Source organism: Amblyomma americanum, chromosome 8, assembly GCF_052857255.1.
Source record: "Amblyomma americanum isolate KBUSLIRL-KWMA chromosome 8, ASM5285725v1, whole genome shotgun sequence".
Classification (NCBI taxonomy): Eukaryota; Metazoa; Arthropoda; class Arachnida; order Ixodida; family Ixodidae; genus Amblyomma; species Amblyomma americanum.
In genome coordinates, this window is record NC_135504.1 from 22,850,577 (window position 1) to 22,876,929 (window position 26,353).

At 51.8% G+C, this 26,353-nt stretch overlaps 1 protein-coding gene across 3 annotated transcripts in view; it reads right to left on the minus strand.

The window, feature by feature from the left end:
* The window catches only part of LOC144101102 (cerebellar degeneration-related protein 2-like), a 138,502-nt gene that overhangs the window by 63,003 nt on the left and 49,146 nt on the right, over positions 1-26,353 (minus strand). Inside the window, exon 1 of one of the 3 annotated variants that reach the window (XM_077634117.1) lies at positions 3,169-4,972. The exons of the other annotated variants lie outside the window; for them this stretch is intronic. Coding sequence (XP_077490243.1) covers positions 3,169-3,220 — 52 coding nt within the window. The 5' untranslated portion in view covers positions 3,221-4,972. Of the gene's footprint in view, positions 1-3,168; positions 4,973-26,353 lie in introns of those variants that run through there. 3 annotated transcript variants of the gene reach the window in all.

Consider the following 26,353-nt stretch of genomic DNA (forward strand, 5'->3'; position numbering starts at 1 on the left):
CGGCGCTCGGCTACTGAGCCGGAGCTCCCGGGTTCGAGTCCACGCGCTGCGGCTGCGGTTCGATGGAGGCGAAACGCAGAAAGGCCCCCGTTTGCTCTCCCCCAGGTGGCCGAAATTATTCCGGAGCCCTCCAATGTGGTATGTCTATCCTTCTTCCACTCCCGCCTTTCTCCCTTCTCTCACGGCGCGGTTGAGGTGTCCGTCGAGAAGTCAGAAGAGTTATTGCACCTTTAATTTCCTCAGAACCAATTTTCAATTTTCCTGCATTGCCACCATGCGCTCCTCGGACACGTGGCCCATGTCCGACACGTGGCCCACGTACCACACGTGGCCCATGTCCGACACGTGGCCATGCACTCCTGAATCAGGAGTGCCCTCACTGGACGAGGTGACCTAGACAGGTGTCACTTTCTGCACCTGAAAGCCTGTTGCGCGTAAGTGATGCGTCTTTTTAGGGTAGCCCCAAACTAACAAGTGCTTGAACATGACCGCTAAGAATGCCATGCACAGTGCGGCTAGGTAAACTAATGCGCTTCGATAACAGCAGGATTGACCTGGGAACCTTCGCAAAAGCGCTGAACAGCAGCACGTGTTTCCGTGTAACTGACTGTGTAGGTCAGTTCTATAGTCGAATGCATTTAGGGGGCATTAGCAAAGTGGAGTAGGTTTCAGTTAAAGAGCAATTACTCGCTAGTGTCCACCCAAGCGTAGTAATACCGCAAACAAGGGAAAGCTGTAAAGGCTTCTACAGAGGAGGTTTCAGAAGCAGATTGAATTTCTTTTCAACGTGCCGAAGTGTCGGTGCCCTTCACTTCTGGGAGTGAGATGGACGTCTAAATACTACTGCACACGGCAGCAAGAATAACGGTCGCTCACAATGCGGCCTGCACACGAACCTACGATCTAGCCCCGGTAGAACACCGAGCAGCCAGATCTCGGCGTTGAGCCGCCGCGGTGGCTGAGTGGTTACGGCGCTCGGCTGCTGACCCGAAAGACGTGGGCTCGATCCCGGCCGCGGCAGTCGCATTTTGATGGAGGTGAAATTCTAGAGGCCCGCGTACTGCTCGATGTCAGTGCACGTTAAAGAACCCCAGGTGGTCGAAATTTCCGGAGCCCTTCACTACGGCGTGCCTCATAGCCTCAGTCGCTTTGGGACGTAAAACTCCCATAAACCAAACCAAACCAGATCTCGGCGTTGTTGTCCGGCCTGTCAAGGGCAGTGAATGATTAGCCGGGTGAAATAGAACCCAAAAAAGAACGTTATTTTGTTTTTGTTAACGCGCAATTTCCCATTTTCAAAACATCTCCAAGCTAAGCTACACCAACTAGCGACCAAACCTGTCATCAAACGCTACCGAGGGCTCTAACAAAGAGCGCGGTAGGCGTCTGGGAAACGGACAACGATATCAAAACAGCAACCGCCCGTCGAGCTTGCGCACAGCTGCACGGAACTAACGGGACGCCGCGCGTAAGCGCAGGCGTGACAATCCGAGCTACCAGCTGCGTGCGCAACCGCGCGGGGGACACACAATAAAAAAGAAAGGCAAACGAAGACGACGCCAGAAGGTGTGCAGAGAGCATCGGCACACGCAGTTTCCCGCTGGCTTAGCGTCGTTTGCCAGCGCAGGATAGCTCCGCGGAACGGGAGCGCTTCGCTTTAGGTTGAAAGAAAGCATCGCTTCTGTTGCGCCGTTCGGCGGTGCAGCGAATTTCGAAAGCTCTCGCTCTCGTGTTCCTAGATGAACAGGTACGCGGTTACGCCGGCAATGGGTTAATAATAATAATAATAATAATAATAATAATAATAATAATAATAATAATAATAATAATAATAATTGGTCTTTTGGGGAAAGGAAATGGCGCAGTGTCTGTCTCATATATCGTTGGACACCCGAACCGCGCCGTAAGGGACGGGACAAGGGAGGGAGTGAAAGGAGAAAGGAAGAAGGAGGTGCCGTAGTGGAGGGCTCCGGAATAATTTCGACCACCTGGGGATCTTTAACGTGCACTGACATCGCACAGCACACGGGCGCCTTAGCGTTTTTCCTCCATAAAAACGCAGCCGCCGCGGTCGGGTTCGAACCCGGGAACTCCGGATCAGTAGTCGAGCGCCCTAACCACTGAGCCACCGCGGCGGGTCCCGGCAATGGGTTGGAGAACTCAATTTGGAAGAAGAACAGATGTCGGACAACGAGATAAGATGCCTGCGACTCCGAGCCGCGCGTCCACTGCGAAGCGAGGAGCGAACTGAGCCTCTTAATCATCCGCTCTTATCGCGAAGTATTACACGAGTGTCGTCCTCCACTTGGCGTTCCCCTCCTGCGGCGTAACCCGTTAAGGAGGCTGGCAGCTGTGCAGAAGCGAGCGAAGAATTCGACGCATGTCGAGAGACGCCACGTAAACGTTTTAAAGCCTCGAAGCCCTCCCGCATCAACAAACAGCGGCAGCTCGATGAACGCGTGTACCGTAGGTTCCGTATTACCGTCACGCTGCAACGCTTGCCAAAACGTCAGGCGAAGCGCGAAAAAGTTGGCTTTTTCTTCGCCAGTATAGTATGCAACTGCGTTCTCTGCTATGTGCTGCTCCTGCACGAAGCTTTTTTTTTTGCCATTTGTATACTCGAGCACAGCCAGTTTTTGTCGACTGCAACATAAAAGGGCCGAACTCGTGAGCGACGAGCATGGGGTGCTCGCATTAAAGATTTTCGTATTTAGACAACGTCAGGTGATTTTTGTTGAGCAGTAGCTCAGGTGTAAGGAACCTGAGCGCGAACAGAGCAAAGACCAAGCAAGGGAGACAGTGCCCACCAATCTATACTTTTCAATTCAATTCAATTCATTTTACCAGAAGTTTGGAAGGATATCTGAGCTAAAAGCTGTGAAATCACAGCTTGACATGGCCCAGACAACCTCTACTTGCCTCTGCCCCGTCCTCGTCTTGTTCGCCCTGAAGTTCGTCTCCACCCGAATACAGTCGAACCTCGTTATAACGAAATAATGGATATAACGAAGTAATGACGATACCCCTTGGAAGCTCGGTCAACAGAGGCTACAACGAAGCAACCAACGGGTCCCTTCTTTATAACGAGGTTCAACTATTAGACGTTACTGCACTCCCGCAACACATCCACAGAGATCACCCTCCAACCCCCCGTGTAATATATCTTACTGGTGGAGTCGTCGTCCTGGTTGTAGTAGAGGTAGCGGAAGACAGAATCCATGGCCTCTTCTTCCCTCGTGCGGCCCACGGACACACAAACACACTCCACCCGCACTGTTTTCCAGACGCCGGTGTTTTGCACCACACCCTTAAACAATCACCGCAAGGATGCGCACAGGCATGGGACTCAAGTACCACCGACTCGACCCGCGTTGTCCCACGTGATCAAAGCGCGAAGAAACACAGAGCACAGCAGCGAGAGATTCGGTGAACGACAACGTCTGCGGTGGTCAAATAACATTCTTCGCACTAGGCGAGAAGACGACCACCCACCGGAAACAACCTCAACAAGAACAAGTCGACGTCTAAGGCGATACCGTCATTGTGTCAACACTGACGAGGATAGGCGTCGAACCAAGGGAGATTTCGAGAATGTTACGCGTGACGTGCCGTAGTCCTTGTATCAACGTATCCCACGGTCGTGAAGCGGCGCTGCACCGATTATGGTCTTGGAGGCCACTGGCCTTTCCAACAACGCCACGCGGGCGCCGAAGTCACACCTTATACGCCGCCTCGTTAAAGTGCTTGCTCGTGGACCGGAACGTCACCTCCGGCCCCCCGTTCCAAAGTGTACATAACCACCACGCATCACAGACGCAGCCACTCAAACGGACACCCGGCGCCTGTCACCAAGAAACGCCGACACTCGACTAGCCGAAACGTCACTTCAACTGGCGTCGACGGGGCCGCACCCGCCCAGCGCAGAGTTGACGGTGGCGCGGGGCGATGGAGCGCCGCTCGTAGGCGGAAGCAAACACAGTCCGTTATTCCGGAAGAGACAGTTATGTCACATAGGCCGTCCCACTTCCGCACAGTGCCCGTCGACACGAAGTCAACCGCCCGTTCCTTCTTCCTTCCTTGGGTCACCGGGAAGCGGTGACTGTCCTATCGGATATGACGAGGTGAGTCTCCGGCGATGACCCGTGACAGCTGGAGAATATTCGAGGTTAAACAATCCCGGAGGTTAAGACCACAGGCCCCTGAGGTGGAGACCGTAAGTACCAGGCAGGACGTCAGAGCGCAGAACGCATCCGAGCGAATTAAATGCGTGGGCGAGCAAGGGCGCCAAATTCCGACCGGCCACGCCTCCTCCGGCTCTCCAGCTTTCTCTTCCAGAGGTACAACAAGAAAAGAGCTCGTAGACGCTGGAGCGCTTTCAGTGAGCGTGCTCCGAGCCGCGACGTGCGAAGACACCACACCGACCAGCAGGGCTAGAAGAACATACACGGTCACGCCGCGGGACAAAAGCACTGCAAGACGACGACGACAGGGGATGCTGGCAGCAGTGACAAGCGGCTCAGTGCCACGCGCCTCGAAGATAGCACGTGCGCCGCCGATCGTCCTTATCGCAGAGAGCGCAACCACTCGGTCCCTCGTAACCGGGAGGACACGGAGGAGGTAGGCGACGACGGGGACACGGCAGCGCAGTCGTGGAACAACAGGCGGGAAACCCCGAAGACGCAACACGCGGCTTCTGTGCAGATGGTCGGGGTTCGCCGACGGCGGCGACAGCTGGGAGGATCTGCGCCGCTCGTATACCCCTTGTTGCAGCGGCTGCAGTGCACGGCACTCACCGGCAAAGGAGAGGACGCGACTGAGCGTGAGCATCGACGGCCCTACGGACACCCAGCTGGGTGAGAGGGGTTGAGAAAGAGAAATGCGGGAAAGGGGGCACGGAACACGTTGCGCGATGAGGGGCGAGGAGGTGGCCGCGCCGGTGGGCGACGATGCTACGGAGATCGGACCCTTCCTTCGTATTTACCGCTCGGAGGAGGCTCGTAACGTCGAGCAGATGCGAACAGATGCGCGGCGAGAGATGTGGAGGTGACGCAGGGAGGGGGAAACCGGTTAGGTGCGTTCCTGGCGCGAGCGTGCTGCATGCATGCGTGCACTTTCTCGCGCACATCGCAAGCGCACAAACCACCGCGGAGGCGCGTGAGAGCATTCGTGAGGCGGACCGAATTCACGCGACCGCTGCTACGGCGGGACACGAGGACTGTTTGCTTGTGCGCTGCGTTCGGTGAACCGTGGAGGTGAAAGGTATACACAAAAATCGGAGACGGAAGGAGGGGGGGGGGGGGGGCAGCCCGGCTCCGCCCGCTATACTTCCGCACAAGTGGCGCCAAAATGCCGACGCGAACGAAGCGTGACGCTTAAAAGGGCGCCGCAGGATCTGAACTCGCGATCGTCCGATCAGGAATATATTATCTCAGTGCTATCGATTAAACACTGCTGAATAGCACCTTCCTTCCGGCTGTCTCTGGCTGTTGAGTGAAAGATGCGCACACTGCTCGCTACCAGGTGCATACAGCCGGAGAAAGCTATGAGTGGTAAAAACGTCCGCTCTCTCCTATCACTGCAGCACGTTTTTGGCGCACACGGGAAATAAGTGACCACACACCCCAGTGTACGAAAAAAAACGCGAGGTATCAAGACTGGGCAAGATGTTTACAAACTGCCTCAGACAAACCGACGAAATGTAATTGAGATATGCAGTTAGGGGCCGGAGTCAAAAAAGTATATTTACCGGATAGACGTTTTTGGAATATTGGAGAGGTATTAGCATAGACGTATACCGGTTTATCGGGAACCTCCTGCCCCGCCTTGCCCCCCTTACTGCGCCGGCGCGGGAGGCGTCCGGTAAACAACGTATTGGCTAATATTTCTCTGGTATGCAACGACCGAGTAAAATGTCGCATTAAACCGAGGGGTGGTGTGTCCGATGCTGACATCGAAAATAGTCGAGGGAAACCTGCACTTCGACGACTGTGACCGGTTCCCTATCCAAACGTGAAAATGGATGTTGAGGTTTCCAGACAGATTCTGAGTGTTGCAGTTCTGGGACTGAAATGTCGATACGCATCTTCGCTGCTCAATTAAGTGGGACGGCAGCTGTGACACACACGCATCTCTGTCATTTCTCAGCCCCACATACTGTGTGCTGTGCGTTCGCTTGGCGTGCGTGTGGTGGTACGTGCGTACGTTTCGAGGTGTGTGCTTGTGTTGTGTCTGCGCGTTCAGCGTGTGTATTCCCAGCTGCCCAAGATCGACGTGGTCTTTCGCGACGCCGCATGTTTGTCGACCAGCAACCGCCTTTCCATCGCTACAAGTGTGCGCGCACACCACGGACGACAGTCTACACACCGAGCGAAGGGCGGCGTGGCTGTCAATTTCCGACGTCAAACAGGGTTGCACGCGAAGCCCACCTATAACGCGAGAGGCGCATCTGTGTACGTTGTGCCGTTATGTACACACTGCACGCCCGCCGTATACATACAAACCGAGGCGCCAGCCCTTATAACAATGGTCTGTAGACACCCTATAAACTTCTTGTGGACCATACTGCCTTCCTATGGATATTTATTTTGTCTATTAATAGTCTATAGAGAGCCGCCGCGGTGGCTGAGTGGTTATGGCGCTCCACTGCTGGCCCGAAAGACGCGGGTTCGATCCCGTCCGCGGCGGTCGAATTTCGATGGAGGCGAAATTCTAGAGGCCCGTGTACTACGCGATGTCCGTGCACGTTAAGGAACCCCAGGTGGTCGAAATTTCCGGAGCCCTTCACTACGGCGTCCCTAATAGCCTGAGGCGCTTTGGGACGTTAAACCCCCGTAAACCAATTGTCTATAGACGGTCCATAGACAAAAGTCTACTAAACGTGTATGGCCCTAAATCCATAGATTGTCTATAGACCGCCTAAATGATTTGTATTTCATATAGACAGTTCTCTACGGTTTGTTTATAGAGAGTCTATAGACTTTATATACAGAAGTATATGTACAGTCTATCGACTATCTAAAGAAATTTTTGTAAGGGAGCACAGGCCAGGACCAACGGTTATCACCGAGAGACCTCTGTTCACGCACCTTACACGTTCGCATACTGATGCGACCAAGCTCCGAGGTAATAAACGAGAATAATCGAAACATACGTGAGAAAACGCTCTGTACTCCAACGCAATACCGTATCAAACGCCTTCCACGTTTCTCGTCGGGCATACCCCCTTCCCCCCCTACAGAAGAGACCGCATGGCCAATCGTACCCGCCAGTGCAACACACACACACACACACACACACACACACACACACACACACACACACACACACACACACACACACACACACACACACACACACACACACACACACACACACACACACACACACACACACACACACACACACGCACAAACACACACACGCACGCACACACACACACACACGCACGCACAAACACACACACGCGGGCGCGCGCACGCACGCACAAGGTTCAGTGGAGCACCATAACCCCCCGAGACGCTGCCAGCTAAGATTCATGAAACCGAGTCTCCGCTTCGTATATACGCATACGGGTGCTTTGGAAGCAACGGCTAAGACCCCCCGCCAACACGATCGTGCATCCGAATACTCCTTCGGCATTCACGGAGGGAGAATCGATGCCGAAACAGAACCTCTGCGTGGACGCGTAGCACCACCGCCAAGGAGACCGTGGAAGTGCGCGGCCACCCGCGCGCGAACCGACCGCCGTCCAATATATTTCGTGGCCCGCGGCAGCGTTCGTTCCCGCATTAATGACTCGCGGGCGAGCGCCGTCCACTGTCGCGTATGTATACGTACAAGCACACACATACATCGTTGCGTATAACGCAGCTTATAAGCGATCCGGGCGCGCTTCGAGAGCAGGCGCATACTGTATGAAAGGGAGAACAGGTCGGACATGCGAACGAGCAGCTGGGAGGGGAGGTATACGGCCGGAGAAAGTCGTGCACTCGCAGCCCCAGGCGTGTGCACGTCGTGCGGGACAGCGAAAGGAAAGGGAAACAAGATGAAGAGAAGGAAAGGCGGAGTGAGGCTCGGGAATATATACTATACGACTCCGCGGTCGCCGATATACATCCTCGGTCTCACCATAGTACAGCGCAGTGTGCGTGGAAGCTGTGGAGGCGTCCGTATATACAAGGCCAATCAGGAAGCGCAAATCATCGCAGAGATGTCGGTGCACGCGAGAGCGAAACGCGTGATTGGACGGAAAGGTGGAAAGTGAATGGCGTGGCGTCGCCGAAATATTCTGTCTATTAGAAACACCGGTGCCGACCAATCAGCAAGCGTACACACCTTTTTTTGGGTGTGGAAAGTCTGGAAAAGTCGGCGCACGATTTAATGGCTCGCAAAACTTTCACAGCTTCTACAGAGACACGCAAGCTGGTGAAATTGTCACCGTAATAAAAACAGGACAAAAAGACGACCCAAGCAGCACCGGTAGTAGGCCAGATATTGGAAATATATTGGCAAACGCTGGCCCTACGAACTACCAATGTGAAACCATATCTTTCCTATACTGAACAATATTGGAAATATATTGGCAAATGCTGGCACCACAAAACGACCAATGTGAAACCACCCCTTTCCAATATTGGGCAATGTTGGAAATATATTGGCAGACGCTGACCCTACAAACGACCAACGTGAAACCATCCCTTTCCCATTTTGGGCCAATTACCTGCGCCGCTCGGGGAGGTATGCGACAACCATGACCGCTTTGTTCGTGATTATTCTTGAGCTATAGCAACAACACCGACTATATAGATTAGCAGCGAGCGTTGCGGGACTTCACACACACGCTCACTGCATACATCTAGCAGTCAGGTGGAGTATATACTATATCTGGACATATCAGAGAGAGAGAGTTAGAAGCGCGCATCCTCGGGGCAAAGCGCGCGCCTTTTCCTCATTTCGTCGTCGCCGCCGGGTCGAGCTGCAGCCAGCCAGAAGTGCAAAGCGCAAAAACGCGCCGCCTGAGCCATTAGGGAGGAAAAGTGAAGTGCCCTGCACACGTATAATGCGAAACTCCTATTAAAAGACACGACCCCGGCTGACGTCAGTCGTGATGGGCTCCAGCAGCAGCTGTTTGCTCGAAAGCCATCGTCCGACAAAAGAAACGCGCTTCCTCCGTCTCTCCTACCTCAGCAGCAGCACCCGTGCAGGAGAGTCTAGGTGTTGCTTCTGCGCCGTGCCCCGCGCTAAGTGACCAGGGCGAATTTAGAACCCAGAAGCAGCGGTCGACCGCGGCTCTCGCGGGTAATTACACCGCCACGGCCGGCCAGGAATTGCTCACCCGAGGCAACGTTGCGAGCCTCCTCAGAGGCCAGTGCCAGAAGCTAGGAAAGTGGACGGCAAAATAGCGGTTTCACGCGGACGGCCCGACGGGTATGGAAGGACATTCCAGTGTGCCAAGAAACACGCTCCCTCACAGCGCGAGTCATTCGCTGCCTTCTAAACAATACGGAGAGGCGACCTCGCTTTGCGACCGTTAACAAAGACAACAGTCATTGCCCGCAAGGAAAGGACGCGCGAAGCTGTATAATACAAACTGAGACGAAGTTTTGTTGCGGTATAGGAAGCGCAAAACGGTTTTTATCGGCCTTGCCTGCTGCCTGTTCGTGGGCTGGACCGCGATTCAGCGTGGCCACCCAGTGCTTAACGGACCCTCTGCAAAAGTGTCGGGTTAGCTTACTGGCGTCTCTGGCCGTGGGTCGAGGCGATCCCTTACAAAAATGGTACATAGACAGTCTATAGACTTCTTATAGACTGTAGTGCCCTCCTATAGATATTTCTTTTCGTCTACTCATAGTCTATAGACTGTCTATAGACAAGTCTACTAACAGTGTATGGCCATAAATCTATAGATTGTCTATAAACTTTCTATAGAATTTGTATTGCCTATAGACTGTTCTCTAGGGTCTGTCTATAGCGAGTCTATAGACTTCATAGACAGAAATCAATAGACAGTCTATAGACTGTCTAAAGAAATTTTTGTAAGGAGAGTACGAATCAAGCGCGTCACAGTACGCAGGAAGCCACGTCGAACTGCGCCCGTACTACTCTTGTCATTCTGTGAGCGTGCACAGTTGCGCTGGATAAGCATTTCCGAAAAGGATCTACACGCTCCAAATATACGGCACACACCCAATATAGTCCGCCGCCCAAGGGCTGGGTTACACGGTAAACGCTTACTCTCTCAGTATAGAGAGTTTTAGCAAAACGGAGACGTAGTATAGCGTAGATGCATACCGGATTTCCGGACTCTCCCTGCGCACGCGCAGGGGCAGGGCCAAGTGGTGCTACAGCGCATGCGCAGTAGACGCCCAATAATCCGGTATACGTCTATGATATGCTAAATACTCTTCAATAAGACAATGCGTTCCCCCCAATTAAGCACTGTCTGATTGCCCAGTGCCTTTTTCTTTTGCTGGAGATAAATGGTGGCTCGTTTAATTCATACCTTAAACGAGTACCCCCTTCCACTTTTTTTCAAGGTCTCGCCAGCTCGCGCGTGCCAGAGACGCTGCCCAGCAGCTTTCCCCAGCTTTGAACTAAGCTGCCGAGGCGCCGCTCACCACGCGCTTCAAGGACCAAGGCGGTTTCCGGCCCTGTTCTCGTCGCAGGGGGGAAAATTATGCCGCAAAGGACGATAAGAGAGGCGGGGACACCACTCAGCCCGGTCCAGTCCCGTGACGCAACGCGCGGGCTCTCGCTTGTCCGGCATCGCAATGAGATGGGTGGACGGGCACAAAAGGATCACGTGACCGCTCGCATGGCGAGCATTACGTGCAGTACAGACCCGGGTACCGCACCACGCACAGCTCAGGTGCAGACGCTGTACACACAGGCGACAGCGTGGATGCGAGCCAAATGGAGAGTGTAAGGGCGGAGGCTCAATTAGGTGCGTATAGGTACGACCGACGTCGCTCGCAAACGGCGCCGCGACAAGGCGTAAACATGTCCCGGTCGTAACAAAGAATAGCGCGGGTCTAACGCTTTGGGAAAGGCACTTACGCGGATTGCGGGACGACACACCTTCCTTGCCCGACCCAGTGGCACGCAAAACGCATTTACAGCGACTATATAGTCGCTGGAAATGCGTCTATAGGGCGGTTCACGTGCAAGCGAATTGGCGAACAGAGCGAACAGCGGCGCGGCGCTGCGAAGCGGTTCGCGAGCTTTCGTTTCACGTGCATCGCCGCTCCGCGTTTACCACCGCTGCGAAAACCAATGTTGCTGGCAAAAGATATATGCGCTTGCGACCGGTTTTGGTGGCCTGCAAACACAAAAAAACGTAATATATAAGCATTATTTCGTCATTTCCTTTCAAAGTTTATTTAAATAAATATAATTCTTGAGTTTTAAGCATTAAACAGCACTTTATACACTTTCTTTTTTAAACCAGAGTTCGTACGTGCGGCGTACATATTCGCGTGGCAACGCCGGGCCGCCGCCGCGAAAATTTCCAACTTGCCCGAACCTCGCCGCTCCAGCCGCTGGAGCTTCCTCCGCCGCTTGAATAGACAAAGAGGAGTATCTATAGGAATGCAATAGAGTCTATGAGAAGTCTATAGACTGTCTAGAGACCGTTTTTATAAGTCGCACTTCCAGCGACTATAGTCGCTATAAGCCTGTTTCACATGCAAGCTAACCGCTCGCGGAGAGGGTGTATTCGCCGCGGCGGCGGTATTCGCGAGCGGTTAGCTTGCATGTGAAACAGGCTTATAGCGACTATAGTCGCTGGAAGTGCGACTTATAAAAACGGTCTCCAGACAGTCTATAGACTTCTCATAGACTCTATTGCATTCCTATAGATATTCCCGTTCGTCTATTCGTAGTCTACAGGCTGTCCATAAACAAAAGTCTACTAAAAGTGTATGGCGATAAATCTATAGATTGTCCATAGACTGTCTATAGAATTTGTAATACCTATAGACTGTTCTCTAGGGTTTGTCTGTAGAGAGTTTATAGACTTTATAGACAGAAGTCTATGGGCAGTCTGTAGACTGTCCCAAGAAATTTTTGTAAGGGGCGGAAAGTGTCGGACGGGAACCTCGATCATCACGAGCGAATTATTTTTCTCACTATTTGAAACGCTGCATCAAAGCTAAGTGCACCAGAAGGCGAAAAGTCTGCTACGATCCCTACGTGGGAGCAAATATGGTCCTCTGGCCCATTCCTTAAGGGGGACAAGGTATGCTGCCCAAGCTGCGGAGTGCACACTTCCATCACTAAAGATACAAAATACTTGCGCTGTTGGCAAGGGAACCAGATTCCCGCCTCAGAACATGCGAAGTTCTTGCATTTAAACAAGATCCTAATCTCTTCTAATCGTTATCAACAAGAGCTTCGTTGTCGAGGTTAAAAGACTCCTTTGTTTGATAACTGAATCAACTCGTTGTGCGTTTGAGTTGGGGATATGCTTCCGTTGCCAACAGTATTATTCCGCATCTTTAGCGATGAAAATCTACACGGGGCTTGGGCAGCGAACCCTGCGCATCGCACTCTGGACATGCAGGCATGGCAACGAAACAGATATTGGAGATCTAACCATCTCCTAGACGTCGAGCTTTAGAAACATCCGAGGCTGTATCCAGGACGCCCGGATTACACGGGCCCTTTGTGTCGCCACCAGCCGCTGGTGGTGGTGGTGGTGGTGGAAAGTGTTTATTGAGGACACAAGCACGGGCTCCCTCAGGCCGATCTTGCTCGCCATCACTACGTCCAGCACGAAGAAGAAGAAATAACTATTTGCACCCGCCAAGGAATCAGAGGGCGATGAAGACTTGAGTCTTGACCACCGTCATCTTCCCCCTCCTTTCAGCAGGCTGTCAGCGGTGTCCAGGTCCAGACGGATGACTTTCTTTTTTTTTGTTCTTCTTTGTGGCTGACCATTTAAAGGCTCCCAGGACTCTATATTCCTGTCTGGTTCGTTGTGGATAGGGCATGTCCCCAATCATGTCTGCAATTTCGTTGCACTGTTTACACCTCGGGTTTTGGATAGCCGAATCCCATCTGCTTAGTGCTCGTGGGTTGGGAAAAAACCCCCGCCTGTAACTTTCTCCATATGACCTCTTCCTTTCTGCTGGGGCCCTTGCATGCTCCAAGTAGTGTCCGTCTTCCTAATCTCTAATGGCTAAGAATATCTTGCTACGTGTACAGCTCCTCGTCCGTCTGAAGGGGGCGCGAAGCAAAGCTGGCTGCTTCCAAACTCCTCTTGGCGTTTCGCGAGCGCTTTAAGTCGGCTCTGCCTAAACGAGACACCGGGAAAATTTGCGCGCACCCGTCCTAGTGATCGACAATGGAGCTGCCCCGAAACAACGCGGTCACTTATCCAGAGCTGCCTCGAAGCACCACTAGCCAGTTGGGCCGATCGCCCTGCAAGCGTGCACCGATGTCCAAGTAACAGACGGACGGACCCCCCCCCCCCCCCCCTCTCAGATTCGGTGCACGCCTGACGAGAGGGGGGGGGGGGCACTCATAGCGCCTACACAGCCGTTCCGCACGGCCGCAGCGGCGGAGAACGGAGCCCGCAATATAATATATCGGTATTAGCTGGAGGAGGCATTGCCGGCACGTGCCCGACAGACGTGCACTGCATGAAGCGGCGGCGGAGACGAGAGACGCCGAAGAGGCTTCCAGGGAATAAGCGCGCAGTAAAAGTAGCCGTGCAACAGTATAGGCGAGTGCGCGCAGCCACCGTGTAGTGGCAGCCCGGAGAGCGAGGGCTAATAATAGCGCCACGCGACGCGTGGGCCCTTTTGTGCGCGCCGACGGCGATTAGCGAAGACGCACATCGTCACCTGTGCCCGGGGAGAGAAAGTCCCGACAGGTCGATGCGTCTTCCTCGTAGCTGTTTGCTGCCAAGCGCGGTCGTACGAGCGCTGTCCAGTGCAAGACGTGCGCCGTAGCGTACCGTACATCCTATACCATATAGCGTACCCGCATGGCATACCGCACAATGCACCCCCTACAGCAGTGTGCCGCACAGTCTACCACATACTGTTACACGCAGAATACCGCGTAGCACACCGCATATTGTGCTTGCATCGAATTCCGCATAATGTACCGCTGCAGCATGCCGGATAGTGTGTCGCACACAGTGTACAACACAGTGTACCGCATGGTGTACAGCACAGCATGCCGCATAGTGTGTCACACAGTGTGCCGCATGATGTACAGCACAGCATGCCGCATAGTGTATAACATATAGTGTATACCGAAAAGCATTCCGCATAGTGCGTTGCATAGTGTGCAACGTAGTGTACACCATGGTGTGTCGTACAGCACCACATAGTGTGTCCCATAGTGTACAATATAGTGTACAGCAAAACATGCCGCATATAGTGTGTCGCCCAGTGTATCGCATAATATGCAACACTGCATGCCGCAAAGTGTGTTGCACAGTGTACCGCGTAGCAAGCGACATATCTTACAGCGCAGCATGCTGCATAATGTGTGCACGGTGTACAATACGTATATGGTGTGCCGCACAGAAAAACAGAGATAACGCAACAGTGACTCTCAGTATGCGACAGAACAACACTGAATGGGTTGAGCCAAAATCTAAACGACACTTGAGTGCGCTAGGTTATTGACTTGACTGCGGTAGCCTCAGAGAATATAAAAAGTTACTGGGCGCAGTGTATGTTCCCGTACAAATGTGACACTCAAACGCTCTCACAGTAGACCGGTACACCTCTTTAAAAACACGCAAAGTCACGCGTCCGAGCATTTCGATGCCGGAACCACGTTGCGTTTACTTGTCGGTAACGCACTAGGACAGCACCGTACGTACAGCCGCGCACAGTATAACCTGCAACGCATCGGCGAAGAGCGTAGTGCGGGTTGCGCTTTATACCAATTGAATGCCCACTGAGCTCGCGAGCATCTGCAGTCGGCATTTGCAGATGCACAAATTTTCACTAACACTGGGCTCTCGCTGCAAGTTATACTGAGCGGGATTGTATACACGCTTACTACTGGCATCCTTGAAGCTCGAAGCGGTGCCTCACGAACGGTGGCGCCCCATGAAACGAAGGGGAAAAGGCGGTTCTGCACAGTTGCCCCTAAAGAGAACTTCAGGTAAACGAATACTGAAGAAGGAAATTTCCTTTCGGACCACGACCAGTGACCTGTGAACTTCACAACACGTACAGCAGTTCCTGCCCGACTCAACCTGTCAATAAGAATCGCGCAGGAGTCGGCCCGATCATCAAACAAAGCGCATTGTCCTTGTGTTAACAAAAGCGGCGTCAGGCAACCTTGCGCGTATACACTTCGGACGCTGTGCACGGTTCGTTAGGCGCTACACGGTCCATCAGAATTTTGATACACAATGGCCTCCAGTCGCCCCTGTGAGTATGTCTGACACACAAGCGCGGTCCGGAAGCTCAACGCTTGAGGGCACACTGCAGTATGCCCGATAGGACGAGAGATTTGAGTAATGGAATCTCACGTGGCCAAAAAAAAAAAAACGCCGTGGGCTTCTATGAGGCACGACGTCGCGACGGGTCCCTAATTTTTTATTACAATCGAGGTTTTTGAATGGGCACCAATACCTCAGCACGCGGGCTTTTTTTTTCGTATTCCACTTTAGCAAAGAAAGAAATGGACTTGTACAGGGCATGTAATGCGAAGGCAAGATAACCGCTGGTCCTTAAGGGTAACGGAGTGGATTCCAAGAGAAGGCAAGCGTAGCAGGCGGCGGCAAAAAAGTTAGGTGGGCGGATGAGATTAAGAAGCTTGCGCGGGGATACGGTGGCCGCAGCTGGCACAGGAGGTTAGGGTTAATTGGAGAGACATGAGAGAGGCCTTTGCCCTGCAGTGGGCATAGCCAGGCTCATGGTGGGTTGTGTCAACTGCTCCATAGAAGGGGCAGGACGAATCGTAGGTACCCAGACACCTACGATTCGTCCTGCCCCTTCTGTGGAGCAGTTGGCACACTTTGTCACACAGTTTGGGAATGTCAAGAAAACCCAGACTTGGACAGCAATCCCGATCCGACTCATGAGCGCTGGGAGGCAACCCTTCATAGCCACAGCCCACTCGACCAGAAATCGCTGGTTGAGAGGGGCCGGATTATGATCGCGACCAATGGGTTCTCGTACTGAACCCACCCAGTTTTTGTGCTCTGAATAAATGTTTTTCCTCCTCCTCCTCATGGTGGGAATGATGATGAAAGTTCGGTTGATATCCAAACCCGAAACTTCGTGCTAAGCAAGGCTGAATAGCGCAAACGACTACTGCCAGAGGCCGTTTCACATTCGGCCAATTCACGCAACCATCTTTAAAAACTCTATTGATCGATATAATACAATAAATATACTCCCCGTTTCGATCATCTGCGCTATAGCTTCTAACACGTATGTGTAAATTAAGCGGGCGTAGCACACTTAAGGATCCATGAAGAAGTAGCCATGATCGGCACAGAGTGTGCGTGTGTGTGTGGGGGGGGGGGGGGGGGACTTCCGTTCTGACAGAACCATCTGACAGCACCAAGCGTCTGGATGTGAGATCGCGTTTAAAGGGGCACTGAGGAATAACTCCATGAAATATTGCTCGCAGTAAAAATTGATCCTCTAGCTTTATTGGGGGTACATATTGACGTTTGTCGGGCAACAATAGACACATATATCGCCGAGACAATTTCATTTCAACCCCTTCCCGCCAGTCGGTTTAAACTGGTCACGTTCTTGTACCGTAAAGGACCTCCGTGACCACCGTTTTAAAGTGAACGACAATGTAGAGTAGCCTCCGAGATCGGCGATAAAGAGAAATCGTTGTCGACGTACGCATTTTACTTCCGAAATCAGCCGGTGATGGCGACACCTGTATCAGATTTTTTTGGGGGGAGGGGGGGGGGGGGTCTTGTTATAGATTATAACGCTTCCATTTCTGGTGATAGTGGTCTCTCTTTGATTAGGACGCGGCACGCTATCGATACCGGCCAATTTCAATTTGTCCTCGGCATCCCTTTAAGAGCACCGCGACGAGCCCGCACTTCATGCGCAAGAAAGGAGACCATTCCTTCTTCTCCATAGACCATACGCTACAAACTCGCAGTGTAGTGGATTCGCTCGATGCTGCGATGGCCGAGCGAAAACACACGCGTGGTTTCTGCCGGCGTTACGACGCTCTCTCTGCTTTCGCTGTAGGCTGCAGCGAGCGGTCATCGGCGTGCTGGGAAAAAGGTTGACGACCAACAAATCGGTCCCTTCTCCCCGGAGGCGAAGCAATTAAAAGGCGCCCACCCGAGAGCGCGCTGAGGAAAACGAGGCTACTCAATCAATCCCCAAAGACGACGCGGCCGCCTGAGCTGGTGCCGCCGAGCACGCTGCCACCGCTCGGCTCTAATACGCGACACTTATCGCCCTGCGCACGCGAGTCACGGCGAGCACGCACGTACCGCGTTAGCGCGGAATTAAGGGACCGTTGGCTCCGCCCCGCCCATTGCCGACCTGTCCGAGAGAAAAACACCCATATGACGCTCCTTCTACGCTCTAAACACGAATGCGCCTATTTGGGTGTAAAAAGGGGTAAAAATGTTGTAAAGAGATTGAAAGTAAGGAAGTAAGAGGACGGTTTACTCCCTTTTTACACCCACATACGCGCATTCGTGTTTAGAGTGTGTGGGTTTTCGGTTCAAACGTAAAACGCCGACCCCAATGCCACCACGAACCATCCCGTACAAACATTTCTTTAGAGAGTCTATAGACTGTCCATAGACTCCTGTGTATAAAGTATATAGACTGTCTATAGACAAGCCCTAGAGAACAGTCTATATATTTATTTATTTATTTATTGGAAATACCTGCAGCGCCCGAAGGCATTATTGCAGGGGGGATGAGGATACATAACAGAAGAATAGGCCAGAAAAAAAAGAGGAAGAAAAAAAAAGCAATACAACAAGGCATGACACAGCAAGTACAAAATGAATGAAATATGAAACAACAAAAAGACATGACGAAAAAAAAAAGCCAACTGACCAAATGATGCTGGACCAACAAGAACGAAGACCGCGTGATTAAAAAAGCCAAAAGAAAGCCAACTGCGCACTCATACATCCGACAGTAACGCGCGGAACATAGACTCGGAACGGCACTCAACAATTTCATGGGGCAGGCGATTCCAGTCATGAATGCTAGATGGGAAAAATGCGTTTTGATAAGTGTTAGTTTTGCATTTAATTTCTCTAATCTTCCACCCATGGTCAAGTCTGTTTGACCTGAAATGCGGTGGAAGCAAATAATTTTCTTTATCTATTTTTATTTCAATTCAAATCCTGTAGACAGTCTACAGACAATCTATCTATTTATGGTCATACACTTTTAGTAGACTTTGTCTATAGCTAGTTTATAGGCTATGAACAGACAAAAATAAATATCTATAGGAAGACAATAGAGCCTATAAGATGTCTATAGACTGTCTATAGACAATTTTTACAAGGGATCGATGTAAAAACGAATGCTATGGAGAGGAGGCGGGCAACAAGTGGTGCCCGCATTCGCGTTATTACGGTACATAGCTACTTCGACCAGCAGCCACCGGTCCTGTTCCTCTCGAACTTGCCGTTTCTTCAACGCGCGAAAGCGCCCCTCCAGCGCCAGCATACACACAGCGACCCGCTCGCTGGCGTCGGCCGGGCTTCTGCGCCAAACTTTCCTATACGCGTCTCTGTCGCAGTCTTTGGCGACACCGTCGCCTAGGGGAACAGCGGCCCCTAATGGATCACCACCACTGGCCACGACGAACAGCGAGGCTGGGAACGCTTTTCGGGCACAGCGCCCTTCGCAATCCCCGCAGAAGCCGAGAGTGTCCTCATCGCAACGAAGAAGGCGCAGACAGCGCCATCGATAAGGGCACCTAAAAGACGGGAGGGCATGGGCATCAAAAGAAAGACTAAGCGCCGTTCATCCGCCCCCCCCCCCCCCCCACCTCACTTATCAGGTGCACGCGACTCAGATAAGACAGACATAACTTCACCAGCGAAAGAACGGGACACCGGGAGAAGAAGTACACAGGACAACGCTGGACTGACAACTGAAGTTTAATCGAGAAACGGCCTGGGTCACCAAACAACGCATGCGTATCAGGCTCACAAAAACCCCTAAAAGACAAGATAAGACAGATAAGACAGGCGAATGGAGGTGACCCTCTCCACCACTGGACACGTCTCCAGCCTCGCAATCTGGAGTGGGTCTCCCCGGCAGACAATACAGTGATGGAGCTTCTTTCTCAATCGCTTTTCTGTATAGGCTACTATGACGCCAGGAGGCCAAGGGTATACAGGGAAGCAGTGCATATTACTGGGTGCGGCTTTCGACGAGTGCTTACGCAAGTCGGCGGCTTTGACAACGGCTATTAAGTACGGGAACGAGAAAATATCTTGGCTGCATTCGTACTGACAAGCATGCAGGGTAAAAGAGAACGTACAGGATAGGGTATACGGCGGCCTGCACTTCCTCCTGTAATGTTCCGGGTTCGACTTGCATCGCGTAAATCTGCGCTGTATAAAACAGCGGCTTCCCGCAGGGAAAAATAAAGTAGACTGAATCCATATGGACATTTAAAAAAATAAAAGCAAAACTTCCATATTTTAAGAGGAACAGCCCTTACAAAAATGGTCTATAGACTTCTTATAGACTCTATTGCCTTCCTACAGATATTTCTTTCTGTCCATTCATAGGCTATAGACAACAGTCTACTAAATGTGTGTGACCATAAATCTATATAAATTGTAAGTAGACTGTTTATAGACTGTTCTCTAGGGTTTGTCTATAGAGAGTATTTAGACTTTGTACACAGGAGTCTATGGACAGTCTATAGACTGTGTAAAAAAATTTTTTAAAGGAAGATCCACCGTGAAATATATGGAGGACGCCGCAGCAGAGGGTTTCGAACTAATTTCGACGGCCCGGTGTTATTTGACAAGAGCAGAAATGTACGCAAATGGTTTCGCCCCAGTTGAAATGCGAACGCCGCTGCCCCGAAATTAACATTGCAGCTTTGGCAGACAAAGAAAGTATACAGAGCACGTCGTATACACGTGGTGTGCCTGCGTGTGCACCCATTGCGGAAGTGCGGAAGGCCACTTCCTCGCCAGTGTTCACCGCGGACCGCGCGCTCGTCATTCACCGCTCCACGAAACAATGCGCCCGGCGCGGAAATCACTGCACCGACGGCTGGCATCCGAGGCACGCCAGGCAACGACGGTCGATGTTTATTTCATTCGCAGCCCCGGCGGACGAAACGTCGTCGCCACGCCACGCCCACTCGGAGGTCAGTCGAGCGTTGCACTGGTTTATATCACGCTAAACAGAAAGCAGTAAAAAAGGAAGTAAGCTGTCCATAGCGCAAGGGAGTGCCTAGAAGACAGCTTACTCCCTTATTACCCCTATATAGGCGCATTCGTGTTAGGGTGCTTCTGTTTCTCTCGCGCATTTAGGTGGCAATTAGTAGAGTGTGCTTTCGAGAAGCCCCCGAGGTGGAGTATTAGGCTTCATTCAGTCGGTGGAATAACTGGTTTAGTTTATGGGGGCTTACCGTCCCAAAGCCACTCGGGCTATGAGGAACGTCGTATAGTGAAGGGCTCCGGAATAATTTCGACCACCTGGGGTTCTAGCACTGACATCGCACTGTACACGGGCCTCTAGAATTTCGCCTCCATCGAAATGCGGCCGCCGCGGCGGGGATCAGAGGAATAATTACTCATTGGCATCCGCCTAAGCGCACCCATACATACGCTCACAAAGAAAAGCTTTACAGTCATCCAAATACTTCTCAATTTGAATATCTGCCCCGGACCGGGATGAACTGTTCTTCAAAGCATTTCTTCACTGCGGCTTCGAAAACCTATACACGGCTTCACAGCCGTTTGAAGTTCTCGACAAGCCGCCGACCTCCTCGCCGCTTAATTCTGCAGCCGAATTAAGTTTATTGCAACTACTACTTTAATAACTTTAAGAGCTGCAAGTTCTCGTTAGTTGTGTCGCAAGTAGTAGGACCGCCAATACTACTACAAGTTGTTCGGGGCTCGTTGTAACAAGGCGCCAAAACCAAACTAAAAAAAAAAAAAATTATGGGACGATGAGACATCTGATGCGGCAGTTTTGCGATGTGTTGCGACACGAATGTTGTTTAAAAGTCTGCTTGGAGGCGGACATTACTTTGCGCGCCGTAGGCCACCGTAAACAATTGGGGTGGGGGTGAGCGATATGGAGATCACTAATGGCTCAATGGGGGTTGCCTTCTTAATGTAATGTCACAGTTCTATGTATCCTGAAAATCTGTTATATGCGCTGCGGCAGTTAATTGGAATGTACATTATTGCTATCGGTATATATGCTACAGCCTGCTGCAGCTCAATACGGCAAAACCTCGTTAATGCGAACTCGCTTTATTCGAACTTCCCATTCACTCGAACAAACGCTTTGCTACCGCCGACATAAAAGCGTATAACGTAACCCGAACTCCGCTCAATTCTAACCAATTTTTGTTCTTCGTTTGAGATTCGAGTGCCATTTTTTTTCCGACAGTGTGCCTGCTGGCACAAGTATTATTTGCAAATATAGGTGCACACTGGAGTGTCCTGTCGACTTTAAATAATCCGAACTCGGAGGGCTCTAAAAATTTGAACTGGTGGGCACGTTGGTCAGACATGAGTTGTAGTCGAACAGCGCAACGCCACGAGGCCAAAGGAGCGCTGCAGTGTCTCGCCCCTTCTCTTCCTTTGGCCTCGTGCCGTTGCATTACAAATCCTAAAATTCGTTCGAATAATAACGCGCAATTTGGGTTTACGGCAGCGTTTTTTTTTTAAACACGCTTGACGCTGACAGGAGCAAAGCAAGAGTTCGAATAAACCGGAACTTCGCATAAGGCGAGTTCGCATTAACGAGGTTACACCTATCACCCAAGCACGTGAGACGCACCATGAAATGAATATATAACGCAGCATTTACGCATATGTCAACAAGACGGTGCACAGTGTTGAGACGTGATACCGACGGCCAACAACCGACTATAGGGAGAGAGACTCGCTAAGTCTGAAAATGCCTGAGCTTCGTCCCGTCTTTAGGCGCAGCAGCGAATGATGACCAGCGCGCCGTTCCTGCATGCAGGCAGCCAGCAGGCGGCCAAACACAAAGGCCGGAAGCGTGGCATCGGCGGTGCGTGACACAATCGTCTCGTGTGTCGTCGCGCCTCCGCGGATGCCGTCCCATTGTCGAGCAGGCCTGTCCTGCAGCCGACGACGGCTCACTGCAACGCGGCGTCGTATTACGAGCGAGAAGGCATGCATGCCGGCACACTGCAGCCAGTGCCCAAAAATGCGGGAGTCCTTCGCTGTCCAGATGGCGCTGCGATCACTTCGCCGAGTTCCCATCAGAGCTGCCCGCGATGGTTGTGATGTGGCGAAAACAAGACCTGCACTCCATTGTGTACGCGAAGAGAGACGACGCCGAAGCGAGCTTCGCAGCGTGTCATATATCACGCGACGCCCTGTCTACCCGATCCATGCCGACGCGCGCATATATGCCTGGCTTGCCGTATACACAGTGTGGATCACACGCTCCGATGATCGATGACAAGATGGCGTCGAGAAACCGCTGCTCGTATAGTAACTGGAAAAGGAAAGATTCCCAGTGACTGACCGGCGCGTTCTGCTCAACCCGCCGCGGTGGCTCAGTGGTTAGAGAGCTCGGCTACTGATCCGGAGTTCCCGGGTTCGAACCTGACCGCGGCGGCTGCGTTTTTATGGAGGCAAAACGCTAAGGCGCCCGTGTGCTGTGCGATGTCAGTGCACGTTAAAGATCCCCAGGTGGTCGAAATTATTCCGGAGCCTTCCACTACGGCACCTTTTTTTCACTTCCTCCTTTATCCCTTTCCCTTACGGCGCGGTTCAGGTGTCCGCCGATACACGGGACAGATACTGCGCCATTTCCTTTCCCCCTAAAACCAATTATTATTATTATTATTATTATTATTATTATTATTATTATTATTATTATTATTATTATTATTATTATTATTATTATTATTATTATTATTATTATTATTATATGTTCTGCTCTAAGCTATCTTCCTTTCCTCTCTCCGTGCACTCTTCCTCTGTCAGCGTATTTTTTTTTCGCCCAAAGCTGACAGTTTTCACTCGCTCATTGTTCACGTTGGAAATATGATTCATAGTGCAACAGGCCACCAACTAGCCCAACTGTCTATACGCTTAGGTACTGTACAGTCCGCTGAAGGGTATTGCGGCGCTGCTGTCGGCAGATAAACCTAACGTGCCACAAAGAAGTTTACTCATTTGTGGATTATAGTATATTTATGTTTAGGCAGGCAAGTGAAAGGCGCGAAAGAAAGCGGCACAAGTGCTGCCGCGTGACTTTTCTCTGCACGTCCCTATTGAAAAATTGTATAGGTTTGAATGGGTTCAGGAAATGGGATTACGGAACATTTTGTTTCGTTTTGCCGGATAAACGATAAAGCACCCCTGGTTGTCGAAATTATCCCCCACAGCGTCCCTCACAGCCTCAGTCGCTTTGGAACGTAATCCTATGAAACCGAACCAACCGTTCCATAATCCTGCTTCCTGAACCCCTCCAAGCCTATACACACTTCTCGATAAGGGTGAATCGGTTTTCGGCTCTGTTTTCGAGCATGCATGTCTCAAACACGTACAGCTATAGTCGTTATTCTGCAAACAGACAGACATAGAGAAAAGCTTTATTGAGCAAGTGAGTTTTAGACCCAGCTGGGTCCCTGGGCCACTGCGCGGTCCCGCACTGCATCAAGTAGGTCATGCCGGGACATGACGTCGGCAGCCCTAGTCACCGCAGCAAGCTGCGATGTCGGGTCTGCAGACATAAGCCGGACCTCCCAGTCCTCCCATCTCGAGATGGCGTGCTGTCCCCGCGGGGGAGGGTCAGCAGGGCAGCCGAAAATGATGTGGGAGAGTGTGGCGGGGGGGTCACCGCATAGGGAGCATGCAGGGGATGTGCCGCAATAGTGGGATAAAAGCTGAGGGGATGACAGAGAGCGGGTCTTGAGGCGTCTGAAGAGGATCTGTTGGGAGTGCGTAAGAGACGGGTGGGGGGGAGGGTAAGTCCGACGGTCCAAACGGGGTATTTGCGTGAGCTCCGCAAAGGTGTGCGCCCGCTCCCTCGAGAATCCTGGATCGAGACTGTCCTGAGCCCGGCAAGTCAGAGCTCGGGCCAATTTATCGGCAGCCTCGTTTCCAGGGTTCCCGGAGTGAGCCGGCACCCACTGAAGCTCTACCCTGCGCGGTAAATTTTGGGTAGGGGTGTTCAACAATTGCCATGCAGAGGCGTGAATCCTGCCCCTGGCAAAGTTGGACAGAGCCGTTTTGGAGTCGCTGAAGATGTATTGGGCGTCCGAATGTGCAAGGGCTAGGGCGATGGCGGTCTCCTCTGCCTCCTAAGGCGTAGAGCCCGAGGGAAGACGGTGAGTTAGGGGGTGAGGTAGGGTTGTATTTTGGGCAACTGCTACCGCTTCATGCGCTGTACATGCGGCATCTACCCAAACGGCATCGTGGGCTTGCCCATAGTACTTATGGAGGGCATTAGCGCGAGCTACGCGGCGAGGGATGTGATATTGGGGATGGACGTTTCGAGGAAGGGGTTTCACAACGAGAGGTGTATGAATGTGTCGCAAACTATACGAAGCCGGAACAGCTTGCTTCCGCCCCGCACAAGTCCAGCTTTACAGAACAGCAATTCTAATTGTGACGCAATTGAGGAATATTGTAAGACATTGTTATGGAGAGACTGATGGGAATGGCCCAATCTTCCGATGCGTAGTAAAACCCTGCTTTCAAACTTTGTCCCGCGCTTGCATCGAGTGCTTAAGACTAGCATAGAAAGGAACGGAGTTTCTGACAATGAATAGTATAAAACTAAGTCATAATCAAATTTAACGTTAAAAAGAAATGCGTTCATAAACAACTTCCCACTGAAAAACATGCGCTGGTCCAGAATACCTTGGAGTGGGTTTGCGTGTCGAAACCTTCGCATCGAACCTTCCCAGCTGTATATACACACGCCTGGGTGCCAAGAACAGCACGAGCATTACGACAGGGATTCTATTATAGAAGCACGCGTCTCGTCCCGTTCCATCCACAGCCCTCGTTGCGACGTCTACGCCGTCTTTATTCCGACCTTTTTTTCTCCCGCATAACGTTCATTAGCGAACGTAACGCAGCCTTATAAGGGCGTAAACTCTTCACGCGAGAAATCGCCGGGCTCATCGGGCGGCGTCGGCGCATACCGGAAGGGCGCTAAACCGGACCGCGAGAGATTACGAACTACGCTGCCAGTTCTTCTCCGAGCGGGCCCTTCCGTCCAGCAGTGGACACCCCGCGAATACGCCCGCAGGCATCAGACTGGACGCATTCGCGGAGGCGTCACCGCAGATGCCAGCGACCCGTCTACCTTTCTTTCTTTGTACCTTTCTATCTTTCTTTCTTCCTTTCTTTATTGCTCTCTTTCTTTCTTTCTATCCTTCTTTTTTCTTTCTTTTCTCTTTCTTTCTAGTTCTTTTTTTTTCGCTCGGCGTCTCTTCATTTACTCCTACACCCCTTCCTCTTTCATGTTTTTTCTCGTACGATTTCGTCCTTCCATTCTCTTCGTTCACTTCTTCTTTCTGCATATCTTTCCTCCTGCCGCCCCTATTCATCTTCCGTTCTCTCTTCACTCATTCCCGCGGTCATTTCTCATAATCTCTACTTCTTTCCCTTCTTCCTCCTCCTCCTCCTCTCTTTCTTTCCCGGACTGTTTCTCATCGTTTCTCCATCTCTTTCTTTTCCCCTTCTCCGCCAGGCATTCCTTACTCCGTCTCCCCCCGATGGGCCGAGCGATTTCCGCGCAGCGCCAACGAGTGGGCAGCGTTCACATCTCCGACGGGTCCAGGAAGCGACGCTGCGCCCGTCCGGTGTCAACTCTCGGGGTCAACAACCCTGCCCCCCCCCCCTTCCCCCCGCTGCACATAGGAAGAGAAAAAAAAAAGAACGCCACACCACCCTTTCCTTCGTTCGCCAGCAGGGGCTGACCAGCATACACACACAAACCAACACCCTCTCAATGCTAAGGCCTCTCCACCGGCCGCGTGACGTCACGCCAAGGGACCGTGCAGGCCCCGCGCTCCGCGATTTCAGCGCGCCGCGCCCGTCTGCACTATTCGGGTACTGCCGTACGTAGCTGCCTTATAAGTGATTCCTTCATTTTCATTTTTGTCGTTGCTGCAGAAAAGAAATTCGCTAGTTTGTGCGCGCCTTAGGCTATCATTTTATCTGCTT